This window comes from Acartia tonsa, chromosome 13 (assembly GCF_053477335.1).
Source record: "Acartia tonsa isolate MP-2025a chromosome 13, ASM5347733v1, whole genome shotgun sequence".
Lineage (NCBI taxonomy): Eukaryota > Metazoa > Arthropoda > Copepoda > Calanoida > Acartiidae > Acartia > Acartia tonsa.
This window is the reverse complement of record NC_137272.1, coordinates 28,964,941-28,987,224: the sequence shown is the minus strand read 5'-3', so window position 1 is coordinate 28,987,224 and position 22,284 is coordinate 28,964,941. Positions and strand designations below refer to the sequence as shown.

The window sequence follows — 22,284 nt, the reverse complement described above, 5'->3', positions numbered from 1 at the left end:
TTACATTTTACATTAAAATCAAAGTGTTGAGCATCCCCCCGCCCCTTCACCTGAAGTGCCCCTAACTGCTAGAGTACACGAAAATAAAAAAAAATTAAACAGAGAAGGCTTAGTAATTACGCTTCCTACTCATTTTATATTTTAGCTTTACTTTAAACCAATAGATGTCACTATATGAAAATAAAAAAAACAAGTATTTACACAAATTTTACTTACCAGTCCATGTATAGTACATTTACTTAAAGTGAAAAAATCATTATTTATATTTGAATAAAAAGCATTCTCATATGAAAGCAAACCATCTAATGCAAAAAATACGCAGGTAATATTATAATATAATTTTGTGTCTTAAAATGTATTTAACTAGCGGCTACGCCCCTAGCCTCTAGGGGCTGTGCCCCAAGAGGTTTGATCAACCTAATTTTTCGTATTTTAGATTTAAAAACAAAAAGTAAAAAAAAAATTTTTTTTGGGGGGATTTATTTTTCATTTTTTAGGGGGTTGGGGGTGTCCCACCCCCCAAGAAAATAGCTCAAAACCATCACAGGACCAGTAGGTATATTCCCTGAAGAGTAGAGCCCAATCGGTTCAGTGGTTACTGAGATCTTAAGCTTCAGACGGACAGACAGACGGACAGACAGACAGACAGACATCGTTCTACTTTGTATTATAGATAAGCTCTGTTATTAAAACACATATTTGCAGGTGCAAAATAATCATACATTGATCAATTTGCACTTATTATTTAATTAAGGATATCTTAGTCTAGATATCTATAATACAAAGTAGCTTGATGTCTGTCCGTCTGTCCGTCTGTCCGTCCGTCTGTCTGTCTGTCCCTTAAGATCTCGGTAACCACTGAACCGATCGGATTCTACTCTTCAGGGAATATACCTACTGGTCCTGTGGTGGTTTTAGGCTATTTTCTTGGGGGGTGGGACACCCCCAACCCCCCCAAAAAATAAAAAAATACCCCCCCAATTTTTTTTTTTTTTTTTTTTTTTTTGCAGAAGATTTCCTAGGTCCTTTATTTTTTTTTTGCAGAAGATTTCCTAGGTCCTTTATTTTTTTTTGCAGAAGATTTCCTAGGTCCTTTATTTTTTTTGCAGAAGATTTTCTTAGTCCTTTTACGAATTTCACCTCAATTTTTTTTTTGATCACCTCTTGGGGCAAAGCCCCTAGAGGCTAGGGGCGAAGCCGCTAGTATAAAATAAAACAAAGAAATTGGAGGAGGGGGGGAGGGGTTAAATGTTTTTCACAACTTTTCCTCCCCCCCTCCAAAAAAAAAGAATTATGTAGAATTTTTTATTCTGAATTGGATTTTTCTGGGGAAAGTGTACAAAAACAAAATCCCACAAATATATGTAAATTTGATAATTTTTTCTGTTTTTACAAAAAAAATATTAGTTAACAAGTGTGAAATAGTTATAGTTGTAACAACCAACTCCTTTTTTTCAGTGGTAACTTATCTAGAATTTTTGTAAATGAAATTTCACATTACCTGTGTATTATGTTGACCCCTCACCCAAGTCACCTAAAATGCCCCTAACCGCTAGAGTACACGACAATAAAAATTTGAAACAGAGAAGCCTTCACATTGTGCTCATTTTATATTTCAGTTTTATTTTAAACCAATAGATGTCACTTAATAAGTAATAAGAAATAACTATTTACACAATTCATACATACAAGTCAATGTATAGCGCATTTACTGAAAGTCTAAAAACTTTTATTTATATTTAAATAAATAGCATTTGCATATGAAAACAAATTATGTATGGTTAGAGATATCTGAACGTAGGTAATATTCATATTTAATTATGTTGACAATTTGAGAACGCTGTGCTACCATTGAAAAAACCTCGATATTTGTAGGTGCAAAATTATCATATTTTGATCCATTTGCACTCATTCTTCTAATTATTGGGGGGGGGGGGATTCCTTATCCTAAATTTCTCCCCCCCCCAAAAAAATGTGAGTTTCCGAATTAATTTTTTTTGGGGTAAAGAAGTGTAATACCCCCTATTTGGATAGATAGCTTTATACATAGGTTGATAGAAAGATAGGCCGATAGATAATAACCAACCTTGTTTTTATTAAATGTTTTATGGATACAAAGAAACTGATAGACCTATCTTCTTGTAATTAAGAGTTTTATCGACAGACAGACAGACATATAGATAGATAGACAGATAAATAATCAGGTAGATATACAGATAGATAGATAGACAGATAGATTGATAGACTTAAAGAAGCTGACAAACAGACAGATAGACAGATAAATAGACAGATAGAAAGACAGGTAGTTAGAATGATAGACTTAAAGAAGCTGACAAACAGACAGATAGACAGTTGAAAACCTATCTTGTTGTAATTAAGAGTTTTTTTGACAGACAGACAGACAGATAGCTATGCAGATAGACAGATAAATAGACAGGTAGATATACAGATAGATTGATAGACTCAAAGAAGCTGACAAAGAGACAGATAGACAGATAATAACCTATCTTGTTGTAATTAAGAGTTTTGGCACTTGAAACTAAAGAGAGCCTCTCTCACTTAATCTTATTTGCTATCATTAATCATTAGTGAGAAGCGCAGCTATAATACAATTAGGTTCTGTCTGTCCGTCATAATATGTTAGAGAGTAAATATCAAAAAAGTACTTACGTAGCAATAACATGATATTAATATTAAATATAACAATTAAATAACTAGGAGAAAGCCTAAAGTGTCATGTGTGACGTCATAAATATCCATATCTTTTTTGTGGGTATCTTTTCCCACTTCTCCTCTCATCCTTCCTTTTTAGATGTATTTTTTTGGAGTCACACATGACACTTTATGCTTTCTCCTAGCAGCTTCAAATGGGGCCTAAGGGAAGGAGGAGGGTCTATTTCCATTATAGTTTTGAAAGGAATTATTTTTTTTGGTGGTGGGGGGGGGGGGGGGTATTTTCCTCTCCAAAATATTTGAAAACTTTCCTAGATCTATAAGAAGCTTCACTGTAATGAAGAACCAAATTAGTCCTGCAGTTAGCGCAATCCCTAAACAAAAGACACACAGACAGACATACTGTTAATTTATGTAAGGACTAGAGGCCTCTAGGGGGCACATATAATGTTTTCTTTTCAATTTATGTTAAGATCAGATGTATACCAAAAATATCTGCTGGGCGGAGCTTTTTATTTTATTTTTGGTGATTACTATTGGGAGGGTGGTGGTACCCTCCCCCTAATATCAATTTACCTTTCCAGGACCTATGAGAAGCTACACTGTAAACTAGAACTATATCGGTTCAGTGGTTAGCGAGATCCTTTGATACAAACAAATACACAAACAAACAGAGAGACAGATAGACATCCTGTTACTTTAGTACAAAGTTAACAGCTTAAGAGCAAAGAGCAAAGTGGAAAGGTGCAGTTTGTGCTGTAGTAATAATTTGCAGAAAAATATGGGTTAATGGGCTGTTTATTACACCAGTCCCCAAGGTTTTATAATAGCATTTTCTTATTCGTTGCTTTAACAATTTTAGGGTCTTGTGCATTTTGATTAGTTGCTTCATTGGCGTTATCCTCTTATTTTTTCAATTTTGAAAATTTGAGTACCCCCCCTCCCCTCCCGACAACGACGGACAACTATTTTAGGTTAGGTTAGGTTTTAGGCTAGGGAGCCGAGCGCTGCGGCTAGGCAGGCAAGGGGGCCGAGCGCTGCGGCTAAGCAGGCTAGGGAGCCGAGCGCTGCGGCCAGAGTTCATAGTTCGCTGTCGGGGGGGGGGGGGGGGAGTACTCAAATTTTCAAAATTGAAAAAAAAATTCTAAGAGGATAATACCGCTTCATTAAGTTGAGTGTTCAAACGTTTCTACCACAATTTTATTCTACTTAAGGGGTAATTTTACATATCATCAATGGGGATGTACATTGATTTATCGGCAATTATCTTAACGGTTTTCACTATTTTTTTCCAATGCAATATATTTTGCGAAAGTGAGGGCACACCATTGAATTGAGTCCAAATCTCGTTATTGCCTATTTTTCACTTGATTGATTTTACTTATTAATTAAAACAATAGACAATTTTTGGCAATCGATGTATTAATTTTCCAACTTCGTATATATATCTTATGACCTTAGAGGCCTCTAGAGGCACTTAAGTTGGAGGGGGGTGAAAATTTTTAGGGAGGATATTTTTTATAAAGGCGATTTCATTTGAGAGGGTTGTACCCAACCCCAAAATTTTTATAAATCTTCCCAGGACCTATAAGAAGCTATACATATAAGGAGAACCATATCGGTTCAGTGGTTAGCGCTGAACACAGTCAACAGAAAGACAGTCCCATATACTTATTGTTACTTTTAAGTAAGAAAATCTTTTTATCCATCTATCTTTTTACCTACTAATCTATCTAGTCTATCTAATTGTCAATCTATCTATCTATCCATCTATCTATCTATCTATCTAAAATAGAATTAGACAGAAATACTTTTGAGAACGGAAATACAATCTATTTATGTTCATTTTCTGACCCAAAACTAAGGGAGGGAGGGAAAGCTTAATGTCAATGAAATTAATTTACAAACCCTTCTCACCCCAATATGTACAAACTTCCTTGTGAAGAGTAGCTGTGTTTAGTGCCCTAGGAAAATGGGCCTTCCTATTCTATTGACGTCCTAGTAGAGGGAAAGAGAAAGGGAAGGAGGAAAGAAATCCCCTAGAAAAGAGATAGGGTATAGGATTTTCCTGACGTCAATAGAATAGTTAGGTCAAAAGCAGTGACATTTATCCCCATTTTACTAGGGCACTATAGACAGCTACATGAAAGATTAATTTAATCGTTTATTGGCCTTTCCCTGCATTCTAGACTAAAACTTTATCGAACCGCCCTTTGCTAATTTATTATTTTCAGTATTTTTTAGTAACTCAGCTACTATATAATTAGAGTTTGTTTGTCAGTTTATAAGTGAAATGGAAATCAATTGTGACTTTTTATCTTCTAGTTTCTTCGCCCCAAGAGAAGAAAAATGCCGATATCTTAAGCTTTATACAGACAGACAGACGGACGGTTAGACAAACTGACAAATAGACAGACGGGCAGAGAGACTGACAGACAGACAGATAGATGGCCACACAGACTCGTTTAATTTATAATAAATCAGGAAGGAAGGAGATAATGGGCTGTTTATTACACTAGTCCCCAAAGTTGTAATAACATTTGCTTATTCGTTAGCATAACTACTTTTTTTGGACTTTGAATGACTTTGAATGGTTGATTCATTAAGTTGATTGTCTAAACGTTTAAATCAATAATTGTAATCTAAAGAAGAAGGAATTTTGTGTATGATCATTGGGGATGTACATCAATTTATCGGCTATTGTCTTATACCTTTAGATCCCTTGTCAATGTTAATTGTCAATGTCAGTTTGTATAATTTGTTGAGCTTCTTTCTTTGTCATCCTTGTTTAAATATTTCAGACAGAACCTATGACAGGAGTTTGGATACCTTTAATTTCCTACGCCACTAGCCTTGCCGTGGCGCCTTTTATTACACATCTTTGCAGGTATTATCAATAAATCTATCTTTAATTTCTTACGCCACTAGCCTTGCCGTGGCGCCTTTTATTACACATCTTTGCAGGTATTATCAATAAATCTATCGTTAATTTCCTACGCCACTAGCCTTGCCGTGGCACCTTTTATTACACATCTTTGCAGGTATTATCAATAAATCTATCGTTAATTTCCTACGCCACTAGCCTTGCCGTGGCACCTTTTATTACACATCTTTGCAGGTATTATCAATAAATCTATCCTTAATTTCCTACGCCACTAGCCTTGCCGTGGCGCCTTTTATTAAACATTTATGCAGGTATTGTTATTAAATCTATCAATCTTTTTGTCTATTGTCTATCTATATATCTATCTGTCTATCTATATATCCATCTGTATATCTATATATCTATCTGTCTATCTATATATATATCTGTCTATCTATATATCTATCTGTCTATCTATATATCTATCTGTCTATCTATATATCTATCTGTCTATCCATCTATCTATCTATCTATCTATCTATCTATCTATCTATCCATCTATCCATCTATCCATCTATCCATCTATCCATCTATCCATCTATTCTTCTATCCATCTATCCATCTATCCATCTATCCATCTATCCATCTATCCATCTATCCATCTATCCATCTATCCATCTATCCATCTATCCATCTATCCATCTATCCATCTATCCATCTATCCATCTATCCATCTATCCATCTATCTATCTATCCATCTATCCATCTATCTTATTATAAATCTAACTATTTTAAGGGCGTATTCAGTAAGATTAATAGCGTTAATAGGAGGTCTAGTTCTAAACCTTGCATTATCAATCTATCTATTTGTCTATCCATCAATCTATCTATCTATCTATTTTAAGGGCGTATTCAGTAAGATTGATAGCGGTAATTGGAGGGCTAGTTTTAAATCTTGCTTTTCTGTTTGCTTCGTTTGGGTATCAACTACACCAGGTGACCAATTATTTTTAAACAGTGATTGATGGGGATCTTGGGCAGTTCCCAAAGTTTAATGATCACGATTTCTTATTCGTGGAATTTAAAATTTTTGGGACTTTATTAAATTATGATTATATTTGGTTCATTAACATGAGTGTCCAAACGTTTCAACCACTTACTTAGCCATTCTTAAAAATCATGTATAGTACCTATCGTATTACAGACAATTTTCAATGAATAATAAAATCAAAATCACCCCTCGTTAAACTAAATTATATGTAAAATTGCGCATACATGATGCAGAGAAAGGACATCAAAACTTTCTGGTAACGATAATAGAGTTGCCACGCTTAAATCAAATCTAATTGTTACAGGAACCATCATGCAAAGTTTTAAATTAATAGGAGAATTCTAACATTCCTAAAATAATGACGTAAGGACGGAAGGTTCCTATTTATAGAAAAAATCACTTTTTATAATTAACCTATTTTTCCTTTAGGTTGTGTTGAGTTATGGTCTGCTAATGGGGGCAGCTTCGGGGGCTATCAGAGAAACTTCTAGCATCATGTTGGGGCAGGTTCGTTGCTATATAGGTTCACTGGCGGCTATGCCCCTTGAAGCCTCTAGGGGTACTTAATGTTGTTTGGGGAGTCGACCCCAACCTTTTCAATGTAAATTTTGTAAATATTTTTAAAAAAATAATTACAGGGGTTATTTCATTTCTGGCGGTGATTTCTCTTGAGAAGGTTTAGATACACTCTCCCCAAATAGTTACCTGGGCCTATAAAAAGCTTCACTCTAAAGTAGGGTTGATCCGGATACTTTTTTGCCCTGATTCCGGACATCTAGCCAACGTTCGATATCCGGCAAATTACCGGATATCCGGCCAAACCGGATATCCGGCCAAACCCTACTCTAATGGAGAACGTCATCATTTAGGCAGTTGGAGAGATCCTTCGCTATAGGCAGAAAAAGCTTGTCACTGTATATTATAGGAGTAATACATAGAAAAGTAGATTGCTATATAGATTAACTAGTATAGGTAGGTACAAGAAAAAGAGTAGAACCCAATCGGTTCAGCGGTTACCGAGATCTTAAGCTTCAGAGAGACGGACAGACAGACACACATCGCTCTACTTTGCATTATAGATTGACAGATAAATAGATGGTACAAACTATTAATATCAATTAAAATAAGATAGATATTAAATAAAGTGTTTTTATTTAGTATTTCAAAGCAAGACGACTTTTGGTGGAAGTTTTTGTCAGTTGTGGTTCAGGTAAAACTTTTTTTTATACAACTCCAACAATTTTTTGAATATTCCCCCCAAGACAGAATTTCTTACTTTGACTATGGGGGATGAATAATTTCCCATCCATAAATTACCTCATACGGGCGGGGATGCTGTCCATGACACTCAAACGCCAGGACCAACAACCCAAGATAACTAAGGGGAACAAAATGTCTCCTTTTCTGTCCAAACACCCGGGGTATTAGGTTAAGTTAACACCCATCAAACAACCAACTCTTTGATTGCACGACCTTTGACTGCAAGTTCTAATTGTCCTTGGAAATGAGGTGCACCTGTTTTGAGGCAAGGCATTCCCCCTACCCTAAATATTAATGTCGCGCTGACATAGATTTAGAATACTTGAAATAACATCCCAACTATCTCGAAAATCGACCCTTTGATTGCCTGTCCTTTGAATGGAAGGTTCTAATTGTGCATTGAAATTTGCGCCTGTTTCGGGCCAAAGTACTCCCCCCGTATCTTACTAGTATTGTCGCGCATCTGATTTATCGGCAGTAGTACAACGTTTAACGCATAGACGTCCAAGGGGGGAGGGGGAAAAGGGGTGATTACCCCCCCCCCCAAAAAAAATGAGCTTATTATTGTCAATTCTTAGGTCTTGGTATTATTGTGTTTTCTGTGCTCTATAGAGAAACTATAAGGTAAGTAAGTTAAAACTGTTTATCACACTAGTCCCCAAAGTTTTAAATTAACGTTTTCTTAACAGATCTTTAGAATGGATGTATATACAGACAACAACCTCCCTTCATTTTTCAAAGACCTCTTTCGTCTGCTTCTAAATAATTTTCTGCTTCTTAGCTGTGTTAATATAAGCGATACCATTCGTTGATTTTCAATGACCCAATTGGAAGGTTGCACAAGACGATTGCGATGGGGAGATACAGTTATTTAACCCTTTCTCTCTCTAGTGTTTTACTCTAATGTTTTCTTAACCTGCATTGGCTTTACAACTTTGGAGACTTTAGTAAATTTTGATTGGTTGTTTCATTAAGTTGGGTGTTCAAACGTTTCAACCATTAATTTGAATCTAAGAAAAGGGTTATTTTGTGTGTCATTATTGGTTATGTACATCAATTTATCGGCCATTGTCTTATCCCTTTAGATCCCTGAAGTGTACTGTGTGACGGACTTAGTAAATTTTGATTGGTTGTTTCATTAAGATGAGTGTTCAAACGTTTCAACCACTAATTTTAATCTAAGAAAGGGGTTATTTTGTGTGTCAACATTTAGGATGTACATCAATTTATTGGCCATTGTCTTATCCCTGAAGAGTACTGTGTGACGGACATTCCGACAGATAAGTTGTATAGAAGCTAAACCACCAGGGATCTAAAGGGATAAGACAATGGACGATAAATTGATGTACATCCCCGAAGATGGTACTATAAGTTATAACTTACACCTTCTGCAGATTACAATTAGTGGTTGAAACGTTTGGACACTCAACTAAATGAACCAACCAATCAATATTCAATAAAACTCCTCAAAGTTGTTCAGCAAACGAATACGAAAACATTACTATAAAACTTTGGGGTCTAGTGTATTTAACATCCCCATGTCCCCTTTCTCTTTGTGTTATATCTATAATTTAATGGAGTTTCAAGAGGTTTTTAGGGATAAGACAATGGACGATGAATTAATGTACATTTCAATGATTATAAACAAATATCCCCCTTCTGAATCATTATTAGCTGAAAATTGTAGACACTGCTCGGTTTCAACCTGCAACCTATCAAGATTTTGTTGAGGTACCAAATTCTTTAAGTCAACTATTTAAAAACATAATTATGAAACTTTGGGTATCATTTTATTGTCCCTTTCTTCATGAGAGTATCAAAAGTTCTCTAAGACCATTTTTAATCATGTTGATTATTTGACATTTTAAAATTATGCTATTAATTTTAATTTTTAAGAATATTTCGCTTTAATTGTTTAACTCTATTTTTAAGACTCTATTTCATGCCAGGGAGGGGTGGGCTTTTTCTTACAGTAGTCCCCAAAGTTTTCTTATTCGTTGGCTTAACAACTTGTAAATTGTTATTGTAATTATTCGAAAGGGGTAACTAAATTTTTAGATACCTAATTTTATGCATGTTATCAACCTCATGTAGACCTAATATAATGAATGAAAGATTTTTTAACTAACAGCGATCTAACTTTGTGTCTGTTTAGATCTCTGGGATGGAGATTAGGATTACAAAGTATCCAAGGAGTTTTCATCATTGCCTTCTTCCTTGGAATCCTGTACAGATCTGCCAGTCTCTACCATCCCCAGGTACAGTTTTATAGATAGATAGATAGAAAGATAGAAAGATAAAAAGATAGAAAGATAGATAGATAGATAGATAGATAGATAGAAAGATAGAAAGATAGACAGATAGAAAGATAGGTAGGTAGATAGATAGATAGATAGATAGATAGATAGATAGATAGATAGATAGATAGATAGATATATAGATAGATAGATAGATAGATGGATGGATAGCTAGATAGATAGATAGATAGATAGATAGTTAGATAGATAGATAGATATATAGATAGATAGATAGATGGATAGATAGATAGATAGATAGATAGATATATAGATAGATAGATAGATAGATAGATAGATAGATAGATAGATAGATAGATAGATAGATAGATAGATAGATAGATAGATAGATAGATAGATAGATAGATAGATAGATAGATAGATAGATAGATAGATAGATAGATAGATAGATAGATAGATAGATAGATAGATAGATAGATAGATAGATAGATAGATACAAAGATAGATAGATTCATAGACAGATAAATAGATAGATAGATTGATATATTGATAGAACTTTTAATGGGTTGATAAAGGGAGAGGTAGGTTTCTGGTAAAATCCGTAAAGGTTATGTGTTATAAGTTAAAAACAGTAGTAGAACGATAAAAATTTAGGTTAACTTTTAAAAAAAATTGTCTATAGTTCTTTTCAATAAGAAATACACATATTTAGTGAATATTATCGTTCTACTACTATTTTTAGGCCTTAAAACACACACCTTTACGGATTTTACCAGAAACCTACCTCTCCCTTTTTTAATTCAATATAAAAAACATTTTTGCATGTATATAAATTTTTGTATAAATTGAATACAAGATTGATTAATTTTGATTCCAACTTATCTAGCTGAGCTGAGTAAATATATCCTTTTAACAAAACTTCAGTATAAGGGAGGGAGGGTTACATTGGACTGTAAGTTATACTGGTTCCAAATTCTTGCATTAGTTTGTTTTAAAACTTTGGGTACTTCTAAAAATTATAATTTAATCTACAGAAGGAGTAATTTTATTTATTATTAGTTTATCGTTCATGGTCTAATCCCCTAATATACGTAATAATTTCTATAAGTAGTAAGTTGTATATATAATACATGTAAGTCTCGACAGATCTCGTAAACGGCTGGAACGCACATTAACTAGCATAATTTATTGTTTATTGTCCCCTCCCTCCCTGCTTGTTTTAGAGAAGCTTTGATTTTTAAAATATGGTTCATTTATCAAGAATCTCTCTCTATCTCTCTCTCTCTCTCTCTCTCTCTCTCTCTCTCTCTCTCTCTCTCTCTCTCTCTCTCTTTCTCTCTTTCTTTTAGTAGTGAATCAACTCTTTAATTCAAAATATCCGTATGTCCGTCCGTCTGTAAGAAACGGAATGGAGGAAACGTGAATTTCTCAGCTACCATTCAAGATAGACAGCTGAAATTATTGGTTAAGATTCTTTATACCAATGAGCATACAGTATATAATTTACTTAGTCTGTCTGTCTGTCGGTTATTCTACAAAAGACATTCATTGTGTAATTGTTTATATATTAATGCTCTATAAATTTCTTATCTTATTCTCCCTTTCTTTTTATGATCACTAAACATCTGCTTTATATCTTACTTTGACCGTTTGTCCATCCATGATTTTTTCTTCGCTGCTTATGAATGTTATCATCCTTGTTTATCCTTTCAAAATTATTTATTGTGAAAAATATTTATTTCCAAAACCATTTAATACAGACGTTTTCATTGTGAAGCAAAATTTTGTATGCTTAAGTAGCTGAATGTATGTGTGTATGTGTTTGTTGTGTCGTGTGTATGTGTTTGTTGTGTCCTGTAAGATCTTATAAATGGATGTAAGGAATGAGTAACAATAACTTTAAGAGCTTGGTATAGGTTCTGGAAGGTTTTAGGCTATTTTTCCAGGGCATCTGATTCTAATGTGTAATTTTTGGTGCTGTTTGTAAATCATAATAATGCAAATCTATAATTGGGGTAATTTTTTTCGTGTATTTCCCGTAAAGTTGTGTATAACTGTTTAGTCAAATGCGCTTATTAAGTCAAACTGTTCATAATTATGACCATTTCATATACTTACATAATGGTTTCACACAACTTTACGGAAAATATGCGAAAATAATGACCCCCTTTATGAGAATAGTGAAATATCGGTAATATGTCAGCAATGGCCACTTTTATTTAATGCTGTATAGTCGACTATAATAATATTAATAGAAGAAAGACAATTTATGATATATTCACTGAGTAAAAAATTCTTTTATACTTCTTAGTTATTTATTGAAATATATTTCGATAAACATTGCACCCTCTTCAGTCTAAATGACAAAATCATATTAATTTAATTTACATATTAAAAGATAAGTAGACGACAACAATAATGTCATAAAAATAAAGCGTGTCGATAGTATGTCAGCAATGACAACTTTTGAATAATGATATATTGGTGATATGTCGTTGGCATGTCAGTCATAGCTACTTTAAATAGATTAATTGCTTACTTTCCCAATGGTGATAAACAAAATTAAGCCTTCTGTAGATTAAATTTATTGGTTGAAAACTTTAGATATTGTCAGCTTATAAAAACTATACTTCTTAAGAAAAAAAACCCGAAATGGACTTAACTTTTATGGGTATCAAGGAAGTTTTAGGCTATTTTTATGGATTTAAATATTAGCTATTGTGTTTGGATACTACGGATCCATTTCACACAACATTTGCATGGTGTTCCACCACAGCCGCAAGAAAATCAAATCTCAGAATATAAAAAAACAAGGAGGGAGGGGACATAGGGCTGCTTATTACACTAGTCCCCAATGTTTTTATAATAACATTTTCTTATTCGTTAGCTTAAGAACTTTGGGGAATTTTAGGTTATTTTAATTGTTTGGTTCATTAAGTTAAGTGTCCAACATTTTCAATTACTAATTGTTATCTAGAGTTGGGTTAATGCGGTGTATCATTGGGGTAAATATATTAATTTATCGACTATTGTCTTATACCTTCAGATCCCTTCAAAAAAAACTCTCAATGTACAGGGATAGGGCAACTGGACGATAAATAAATCCTCTAATTATAACAAAATTGATCTATTTTTTGATGAAAAGTATGGTGATTGGTTATTTGTGTAATTTTTTTTTCAAACATACCCCGCAATGAAAAAAGTCTACAGTAAAATTGAATTTTATGATTCCTTGAATTAATATGAACACTTTTAATACTAATTAATTTGCGCTTTTAATTGGGTAATTTGTAGCCCCGCAAGGTTAGTGCCCCCCCCCCCCCCACAGGGGTTAGACATAGAAGAAATACTCTAGCCCCCTTCTTTTTTTGGGGAGAAAGGGCTTGTTTTTTTGGGGGGTGGAAAGATTGGGTATAGTCCCTTTTGTGACAACGACTCTTAAGGAACGTTTAGTCGTATTTCGACAGTAGCTTGTCTCCAATTTCTAGCCCCTGCGTGGGGCTCTAATCCTACGGGGCCAATTGTCTAACCCTGCATTACAATCACCTAACCTAACTTAAAATAAAATAACCTATCAAAAGCTACTGTGAAAATACAAAGAAACGCCTTTTAATAGGCGTTGTCACGAATGGGACAATACCCGAAAGATTTACATTATTATTAAAGCCTGTTTGTAGACAAAGACATTTTCCCACCCTTGGCAATTTGTGGAGAGGATAGAACATTAAATTTACCATTTACTTCATTCAATTTATCAATATCTTATAAATACAGGGATGGGAGGATCGAAGTTAAAGTAATCTCCCCCCCCCCCCCATCCGACAAAGAAAAGATGAGAGTAGTTATTTCTTTCATCGTATTATAAACGGCTTTCCGCGGATATAGAATGTAAAATTATAAGATTAAAACCAGTTTATTAGCCCCGAGGTGCAGAAGGCACGGGTTAAAAAAACTGGTTTTAATCTTATGATTGTACATTTTTATATTCGTAGAAAGCTGGATATATTTCGATGCTAGACATAGTTTTTTCTTAAGGATGAGAACCGGTTCCTATCCACCGGATTCGAATGAATACGAGAAAAAGATTTAACCAAGATATAATTTTATATTTATTTATATATATAAGTAACATGATGACTGTCTGTGTGTCTGTGTGTTTGTAGCAAATGATCTTGATAACCACTGGACCCATATGGTTCTCCTTTGTAGTGAAGCTTCTTAGAGATCCATTTTAAAGGAGGGAACCAGCGCCAAGATTTTTATTTACTCTTTGATAAAGTGATACTCAAAGCTGGCTAAAATAACGCTACCCCCATCCAACCCCTTTACCCAAATCACTCCCCTCCTACTGAATGAACCAATTAACCAATAAAAAAGGTCAATATTGGCAAAACGAATTAACTGCAAATTTTACCTGTCAACATATCCACATATAATATAACTATTTATCAATCCGTCAATAACTTCAAAGAGTAACCCAAACTAACGTAAAAAAAAATCTTTTGAAAATTTTAAACTACAATTTTTTTCTTCACAATAAATTTCGACATGTTAAAATTATCTTATTGATATAAAACCTTGTATGAAAGTTCTTGTGACAGTAGGGTTCACAATAAAAAAAACAATAGAGGGAGAAGGGGTTAAATAACTGTAGGTCCCCTTCCCGAGAATCCTATGCTGTCTTTCAATTGAACCTTTGAAAATTAATCAATAGCGTCGGGAATATTAACACAGCCAAGTCGCTACAAAAAAGCAGAAAGCAATTTGCTAGCAGACAAAAACGGTCCACAAAAGTGGGATCCAGGTAGTTGTCTGGTTTTACATTTATACTATAAACTATTTTGGCATAAAATGTAGACAATAAACATATACTTATTACAAAACTTAGATATGATATGGATAGATAGATAGATAGAAAAAGAAAGAAAGATAGGGGTATGCTTACATATAGATAAGATAGATATTTAGATAGATAGAAAGATACATAGACAGATAGTTAGATGTCCAGATACATTAGCCTAATAAATTTCCCCCCTTTTATCTTTTTACATTAACCAGGGTAATTTATTCTTTTATATACTCACTTTTAGTTGTATTTGTTTTTAGAGAAGGGGGGGGGGAATAGACAAACAGCAAAATAATCATATCAAAAAAGGAATAGGATGTTTGTCTGTTTGTACCGAAGGATCTCTCACTAACCGCTGAACCAATTCGATTTTACTCCTCAGGGAATATACCGACGGGTCCTGTGGTGGTTTTAAGCTATTTTTTGGGGGGGATGGGACTCTCCCACCCCTCCAGTTTTTTTTCTTTATGTAAACGAAAACAAAAAGTGGGGTGGGGGGAAGCCCAACCTAAACCTGAAGCGAAGCCCCCTTGAAGCGAATTTTCTTTTTCGTTTTTTTTTTACAAATGAACGATTCTATTTATATTGGAGGAAGACTTCCTAATACCTCTTGGGACAAAGGGATATAATAGTAGTTTGTTTTGTGTGTGAAGATTAAGATTTGATAAACCTCAATTTATCCAGCATTCTAGCTAACAATCTTAATATTTATCGATTTATTTATCAATCTATCTATCAACCTATCTATCTATATATCTATCGATCTATCAATCTATCTATCAATCTATCTATCAACCTATCTATCAATCTATCTATTAATCTATCTATCAATCTATCTATCAATCTATCTATCAACCTATCTATCAACCTATCTATCATTCTATCTATCAACTAATCTATCTATTTAGAGAGCTGCTATAAGTCATATCAAGCACCAGAAAGAAAAGGTCAAATCAAAGTCTTTCAATGAATCGGTCAGGTAAGGTTTTTCCAGAATGGTTACGAAACCGATAAATGTATGGTGGATAAGAACTTGTTCTCAGCAACACTGAAAAATCATGTATCGCATCATATTATATTCAGTATTATGCGAATATAAAATGTACAAAATGAGAACTTTTTTGAAAGCAATTTTACCCCACTTATAGTTATCAGAATTTAATGATTAATGGCTTATTTTCTTCGTTTTTTAAGGCAATTAATAGAAAAACAAAAAAATATTTCAGTTTTTATTTAAAAAGTACAGTAAAATCTAAAATTCAAAACTTAGGTGTCAACATCTAAAATGGTTTTAGCGCATTTTTCTTATGCTCAAATAATCAACCTTTTGCAAGAATGGCTGCTAAACACTTTGTCTTAACCATAACACTTTGGTTAAGTGTGACTTCCGAATTTGCGGGAAGTTCTAGAGATCTTAGTCTTTCAAGGCAAAACCCCCAATACCAGGACCATCAAGTTCAACAGCAGGTTTGAGTATAGATTTATTGACACAAACTATTTCAAAGTCCTGAAATTACAAGATCAATTAATAAACAGAATAAAATATTACTCGTTAACTTAAAACTTTGAGCACTAAAAAAAATCTTTTTTTCTTTCAGTTAAAGAATCTTTGGGTACTTTGGCTTTAAAGGAAAATTATTTGGTTTATAGACCATTGTTAAATGCATAAATATAAGCACATAAAAATTACTAAAACATAATATTTGAATCATAATAAAGTTTCAGGTGTAGCTGGCTAAAGCCTTAAAACTTAATAAATCCGTCCTATATGCCATACAATTCTATATGAAAATGAAGAAAAAACTACCTGAAGTTCTTATGGTTTAAGCACCTTGCATACTAGGGTTATTCACGCACTCTGAGACCAATGTTAGGCCCGACTCAATTCTCCGAATGTCTTTATCCACACACATATAAATCAGAAGTGGCGTGGCGTCACCAAAACATAAACAATCTTACAATGCCGCAACTTTTTAGGAAAATTAAGCAAAGACGACATTTTTTCTGGACTGGAATTATGGAATAAGGAAATTAATTTCGATCTTGATAAACACAAAGCTTCCTCGAAAAGAGGTTAAGACACACTTCAAAGTTGAGATATAGAGCTAAAAATGTATACAGATACTATTAGGGACATGTACTAGAACATATCAAAGTTTAAAGGTCATATCTCAACCAGGGAGGGAGTACTGGCCCCCCAAAGTCGACTACAGAAAATCCATTCTTTTAAGAAAAATGCGCTAAAACCATTTTTATATGTTGACACCTAAGTTTTGAAATTTAGATTTTACTGTACTTTTTAAATAAAAACTGAAATATTTTTTTGTTGTTCTATTAATTGCCTTAAAAAACAAAGAAAATAAGCCATTAATCATTAAATTCTGATAACTATAAGTGGGGTAAAATTGCTTTCAAAAAAGTTCTCATAAAAAAAACACACTGTATTATAGAACAATTTAGACACAGATTTAAAAGCTTTTGCAATAAAACTGTTGATTTTTTTTCTATCTATTTAATCAACTTTATATATGTCTATTTATATATGTCTATTTTAATCTATTCTATATATTTGTCTTTATGTCCATTTGGCATTTAATCTATCTATCTATATACCTATATCTTATTAGATATATGTCACTCTATCTATCTATCTATTTTATTAATTTGTTGTAAAAAGGATGTAGGGCCATAAATCTTGTTTCTTTTAGAAACATTACAGATAAACCAATAAAATATCTATCTATCCATCCTTTTTTATCCAGTAGGAGCGAAGCTATGTGTATGTTTATTACACTAGTCCCCAAAGTTTTACTACAAACTTTTCTTATCCGTTGGCTTAACAACTTTGACGACTTTTATGGAATTTTGATTGGTTGGTTCATTAAGTTGAGTGTCCAAACGTTTCAACCACTAATTTAAATCTACAGAATAGGTAATTTTGTGTATTATTATTGGGGATGTACATCAATTTATCGTCCATTGTGTTATCACTTTAGAAACTTGGTATAATCCTCATATAAAGGTATAGGGATGTCTGTCTGTCTGTCTGTACCTTAAGAACCACTAAACCGATATGGTTCTCTTTTTTTGCTTTTATAGTAAAGCTTCCTATATGCCCAGGGAAGGATTTAAACTATTTTAATCGAGGGTAATTATACTCTTCAAAAAATACTTCACTCCCCGAAGCAGCTTATAGTGCCTAATTAAAAAAGAAGTCATACAAATTAAATGACCAATTTTAGGCCAGTATTAATTGTAATTGAACAAAGGTAAAAAATCTCGGAGTAACAACACCAATATAACGCCCTCCCCCCCCCCCCATAAAAACAAGTTCTTAAAGAATCTTTGCCCAATAAAAAAGTTTTGACACATTTGCCTTTTTCCTATTCTTGGATAGCATATTAATGAAGAGAGAGAGAAAAGTATATTTTTTTTTGTTGCGAAGCTATTCTATGATTAGGGTAAAGATCCGTACGTCTGTTTAGTTAACATAAAAACTTTGGTTACCAGAGTTATTTACAGTTCTAAGTCCTCTCCTTCCCTGGAAAGAGAAGTTTTTTTTTCTTTTAATAGTGCATCTTCTCTTTAATCAGAATTAATGTCTGTACGCCTGTCTAGTTTCTACAGTTTCTACACAGTCTAGGCTCTCTTGCGTCTCTAGCATCTAGGTGCTCTGTATACGAAGTGACAGAGAACGCTGGTACTTTAATTAACAGGATGTGTTCTCTATGATAACTGTATAGTTATTTCTTTCATCGTATTATAAACCGCTTTCCGCGGATATAGAATGTACAATTATAAGATTAAAACCAGTTTTTTAGCCCCGAGGTGCCGAAGGCGCGGGCTAAAAAAAGGTTTTAATCTTATGATTGTACATTTTTATATTCGTAGAAAGAGGTTTATAATACGATGCTAGACATAGTTTTTTCGTATGTATGAGAACCGGTTCCTATCCACCGGATTCGAATGAATACGAGAAAAAAAATTACTGTACTTTTCAATAAAATTAGTGTAAGCCTTTTATTACTACGCTCCTTACGCAAATAATCAACCTTTTATTTCATAGTGAAGCTACTCTATAACTCAATTTTGATTATATTTTCAGAGAACGCAAGAGATTAAGAATCACAGATGTGTTTATGATTCTCAAAGAAAAGAATACCAGGAATAAAATCAAACTGTATCAATGTTAGAATTGTCCTATCGACATACGAACGAATGCTCAATATTCAAAGGAAAAATCACAAAAATTCGGACCTCCTTCTTAAACAGTAGCCGAGCAAATTATATTACGACAAAACTGAAGGAAATACACAAGGACGTCCAAGATTTTTTTAGGGAGGGGGTAAAATTAAAAATTAATATAAAGGGGGGGATATTTAAAACATATATGCAAGGACGTTCAAGCTTTTATTGTATTGGGGTGGGGGAGGGTAAAAATAAAATATAGAGTTGCTTCGATACCAAAAAGAAAGTTTTGTAATTTTACCTAAAACTGTTTAACCAAAAACGGCATTTGCATTTCTGAAAGTCTTTTATGTTGAAGTTGTCTAAATCTTTAACAAAGAAATTTTACTGATGTCAGCTGCAGCAATAATTAAATCAGTTTCTGGGGGCGTGTTTGACGGGGTTTCAGAGGGTTTTAATACACCAATTTGGCAGCCCAACCCCCTCCCCTAAAATCGTTATATAATATCACCACCTAAGGAGGGTGGGGACTCTCAATTTTTTTTGTGGGGGGGGGAGGGATCATTACCCATTTATCCACCCCCCCCCCCCCACCCAAATGGATGTTCCTGCTTTCTTTATTATTGTTTGGGTTTATTATTTTTGCACACCCCATGTAGAACTGATTCTTGCGCACGCATTTTATAACATTTAATTTAATTTTGACATAATTAAGTTCTAAGAATTAAAACCTCAGCAAAACTTTAACAAAGTTAAAAATAAAAAGAAAGATTAAAATAAAGATAAATTTTGTGAAGATTGATTTTTATTTTGTAGGACTTTTCTGTTAAGTATGTTTGCTACTGCGGGGGGTATTTACACCCCCCTTTATCTTTTGGTAAGATTTATCTATCTGACAATATTTTAACTATTTTATTTGTATTTATTTGAATCTTTAAGAATATTTCGCTTTAATTGTATAACCCAATTTTTATGACTCTATTCTATGCCAGAAAGGGTTGAGCTGTTTGTTGGAGTAGTCCCCAAAGTTTTTTAATAACGTTTTCTTATTCGTTTGCATAACAACTCAGGGGACTCATAGTGAATTTTGATTTGTTGGTCAATTAAGTTGAATATTCAAACGTTTCAACCACTAATTGTAATCTTCAAAAGGGGTAATTTTGTGTATCATCATTGGGGGTGTACATCAATTTATTGGTCATTGTCTTATCACTTTAGATCCCTGGATATTTATGCCACTTTATCTTATAGTAAGGATTATCCACCTATATTTGTATTAAACATTCGACTGTCATTTACACTAGTACCTGAAGTATTAGATTTGGGTATTCCTAATTGATTGCTTCAAACTATCAGTTGTTTAATGAGAATCTACACATAATCTACCTATATTTATATAGCAGCTTCGCTGTCGTATTTTATATCCTATTTTCAGGGCTTTGAAATAGAGAAAATGGGTGATTCGAACCAGTACACAGTGCTTGCTGTTTGGATGGGATTTTCTACCACCATTGGTTCTTTAGGTATCTATCTATCTATCAATCTATCAGCCCATCAATCTATCAATTTATCAATCTATCCCTCTATCAGTCTATTAATCTACCAATCTATTAATCTATTAATTTATCAATCTAATAATCTATCAATCTATCCATATATCTATTTATCTATCTTTCTACCAATCTATAGTATTTATCTATCTATCTACATATTTTTAAGGAATAATTTGTGGAAAAAACCCCAGAAATTATCGATCAATTTTTGTTAATTACTTGTCATTTTTTATCAGGGATTTACAAGGATAGGACAATGGACGGAAAATTAATCCCCCCCCCCACAAAAAAATTAAATATGTTAAATACTGTCATTAGTAGCTGAGTAATATTGGGGCGGGGGAAGTATTGGATGCAGATTGATTTAACAGCCATTGTCCTCTCCCACCCTGGTTATGGTTTGTTTTTCTTCTTGACAATATAGCAGGGAAGAGGGAGGGGACATTAGGATGTTGTTTATTACACTAGTCCCTCAAAATTAAAAAAAACGTTTATTTATTCGTTGGTTTTACAACTTTGCGGACATTCATTTAATTTTGATTGGTTGGTTCATGAAGTTGGATGTCCAAACGTTTCTACCAATAATTGTAATCAACAGAATTGGTGTACATTAATATAGGCCATTGTCTTATTCCTTTAGATCCCAGACATAATGGGCCAATTATCTTATTCTTTAGCTTCTCTGTAGTTAGGAAAAGGTCAGGTATAAGGTATAACCAACAAGCGAAAAAAATCTAAAATTATATTTGGGGGGGCAAATTTTACGATGTGTTGCCCCCCCCCCCCCAACGACAGCTGAAAAACACGTATAGGTTTCGTGATTTTTTTCCGAATTAATTTCGTTATTGGTATAAGCTGGGAAAAGGTTCTTCTGTCTGCATTTATCAATGAAAACATTATGATTCCTAACATGTACATGTAAATGGTTTACACGTATGAGTTGATCATTTTAAAATCATGTTTCTATGCTTTAATAATTCTTTTATAATGATATACTTTTATTTGTCTGATTTGCGCTGTTAAATTTCTAATGAGATTCTACAATAGTACGTACAATATCTGATTACAGTCACCTGATAGACCTAGAATATACATAATTTAATAATTTAAAAAAGTACGATGGCAAATAACCACTGCTTTCAAAGGTTTAGTTAAAGAGAGAGAGAGAGAGAGAGAGAGAGAGATAGAGATAGAGATAGAGATAGAGACAGAGATAGAGATAGAGAGAGAATGAGAGAGAGAGAGAGAGAGAGAGAGAGAGAGAGAGAGAGAGAGAGAGAGAGAGAGAGAGAGAGAGAGAGAGAAGAGAGAGAGAGAGAGAGAGAGAGAGAGAGAGAGAGAGAGAGAGAGAGAGAGAGAGAGAGAGAGAGAGAGAGAAATAGAGAGAGAGAGAGAGAGAGAGAGAGGACAATGGGCTGTTCATAACTCTAGTCTCAAAACTTTTAAAATTACTTTTACAAATTCATTGGCTAAACAACTTTAGTGAATTTAATTAGTTGATTCCTTAAGTTGAGTGTTCAAATGTAATTTTAATCTACAAAAGGGGTCATTTTGTCATCAATTAAACGGCCATTGTCTTATCCCTTTAGATCCCT

General features: G+C 33.6%; 1 protein-coding gene across 1 annotated transcript; it reads left to right on the top strand.

Annotated features, from left to right (window-relative positions):
- Positions 1-6,445: 6,445 nt before the first annotated feature.
- LOC145335241 (uncharacterized) lies at positions 6,446-19,141 on the top strand. The gene is made up of 7 exons (XM_080180976.1): positions 6,446-6,532; positions 7,017-7,094; positions 7,746-7,797; positions 8,426-8,471; positions 10,003-10,105; positions 15,857-15,927; positions 19,054-19,141. Exons 2-7 carry the CDS (start codon positions 7,041-7,043, stop codon positions 19,139-19,141), a joined length of 414 nt encoding a protein of 137 aa, XP_080037102.1. The 5' UTR covers positions 6,446-6,532; positions 7,017-7,040.
- Positions 19,142-22,284: the final 3,143 nt, after the last annotated feature.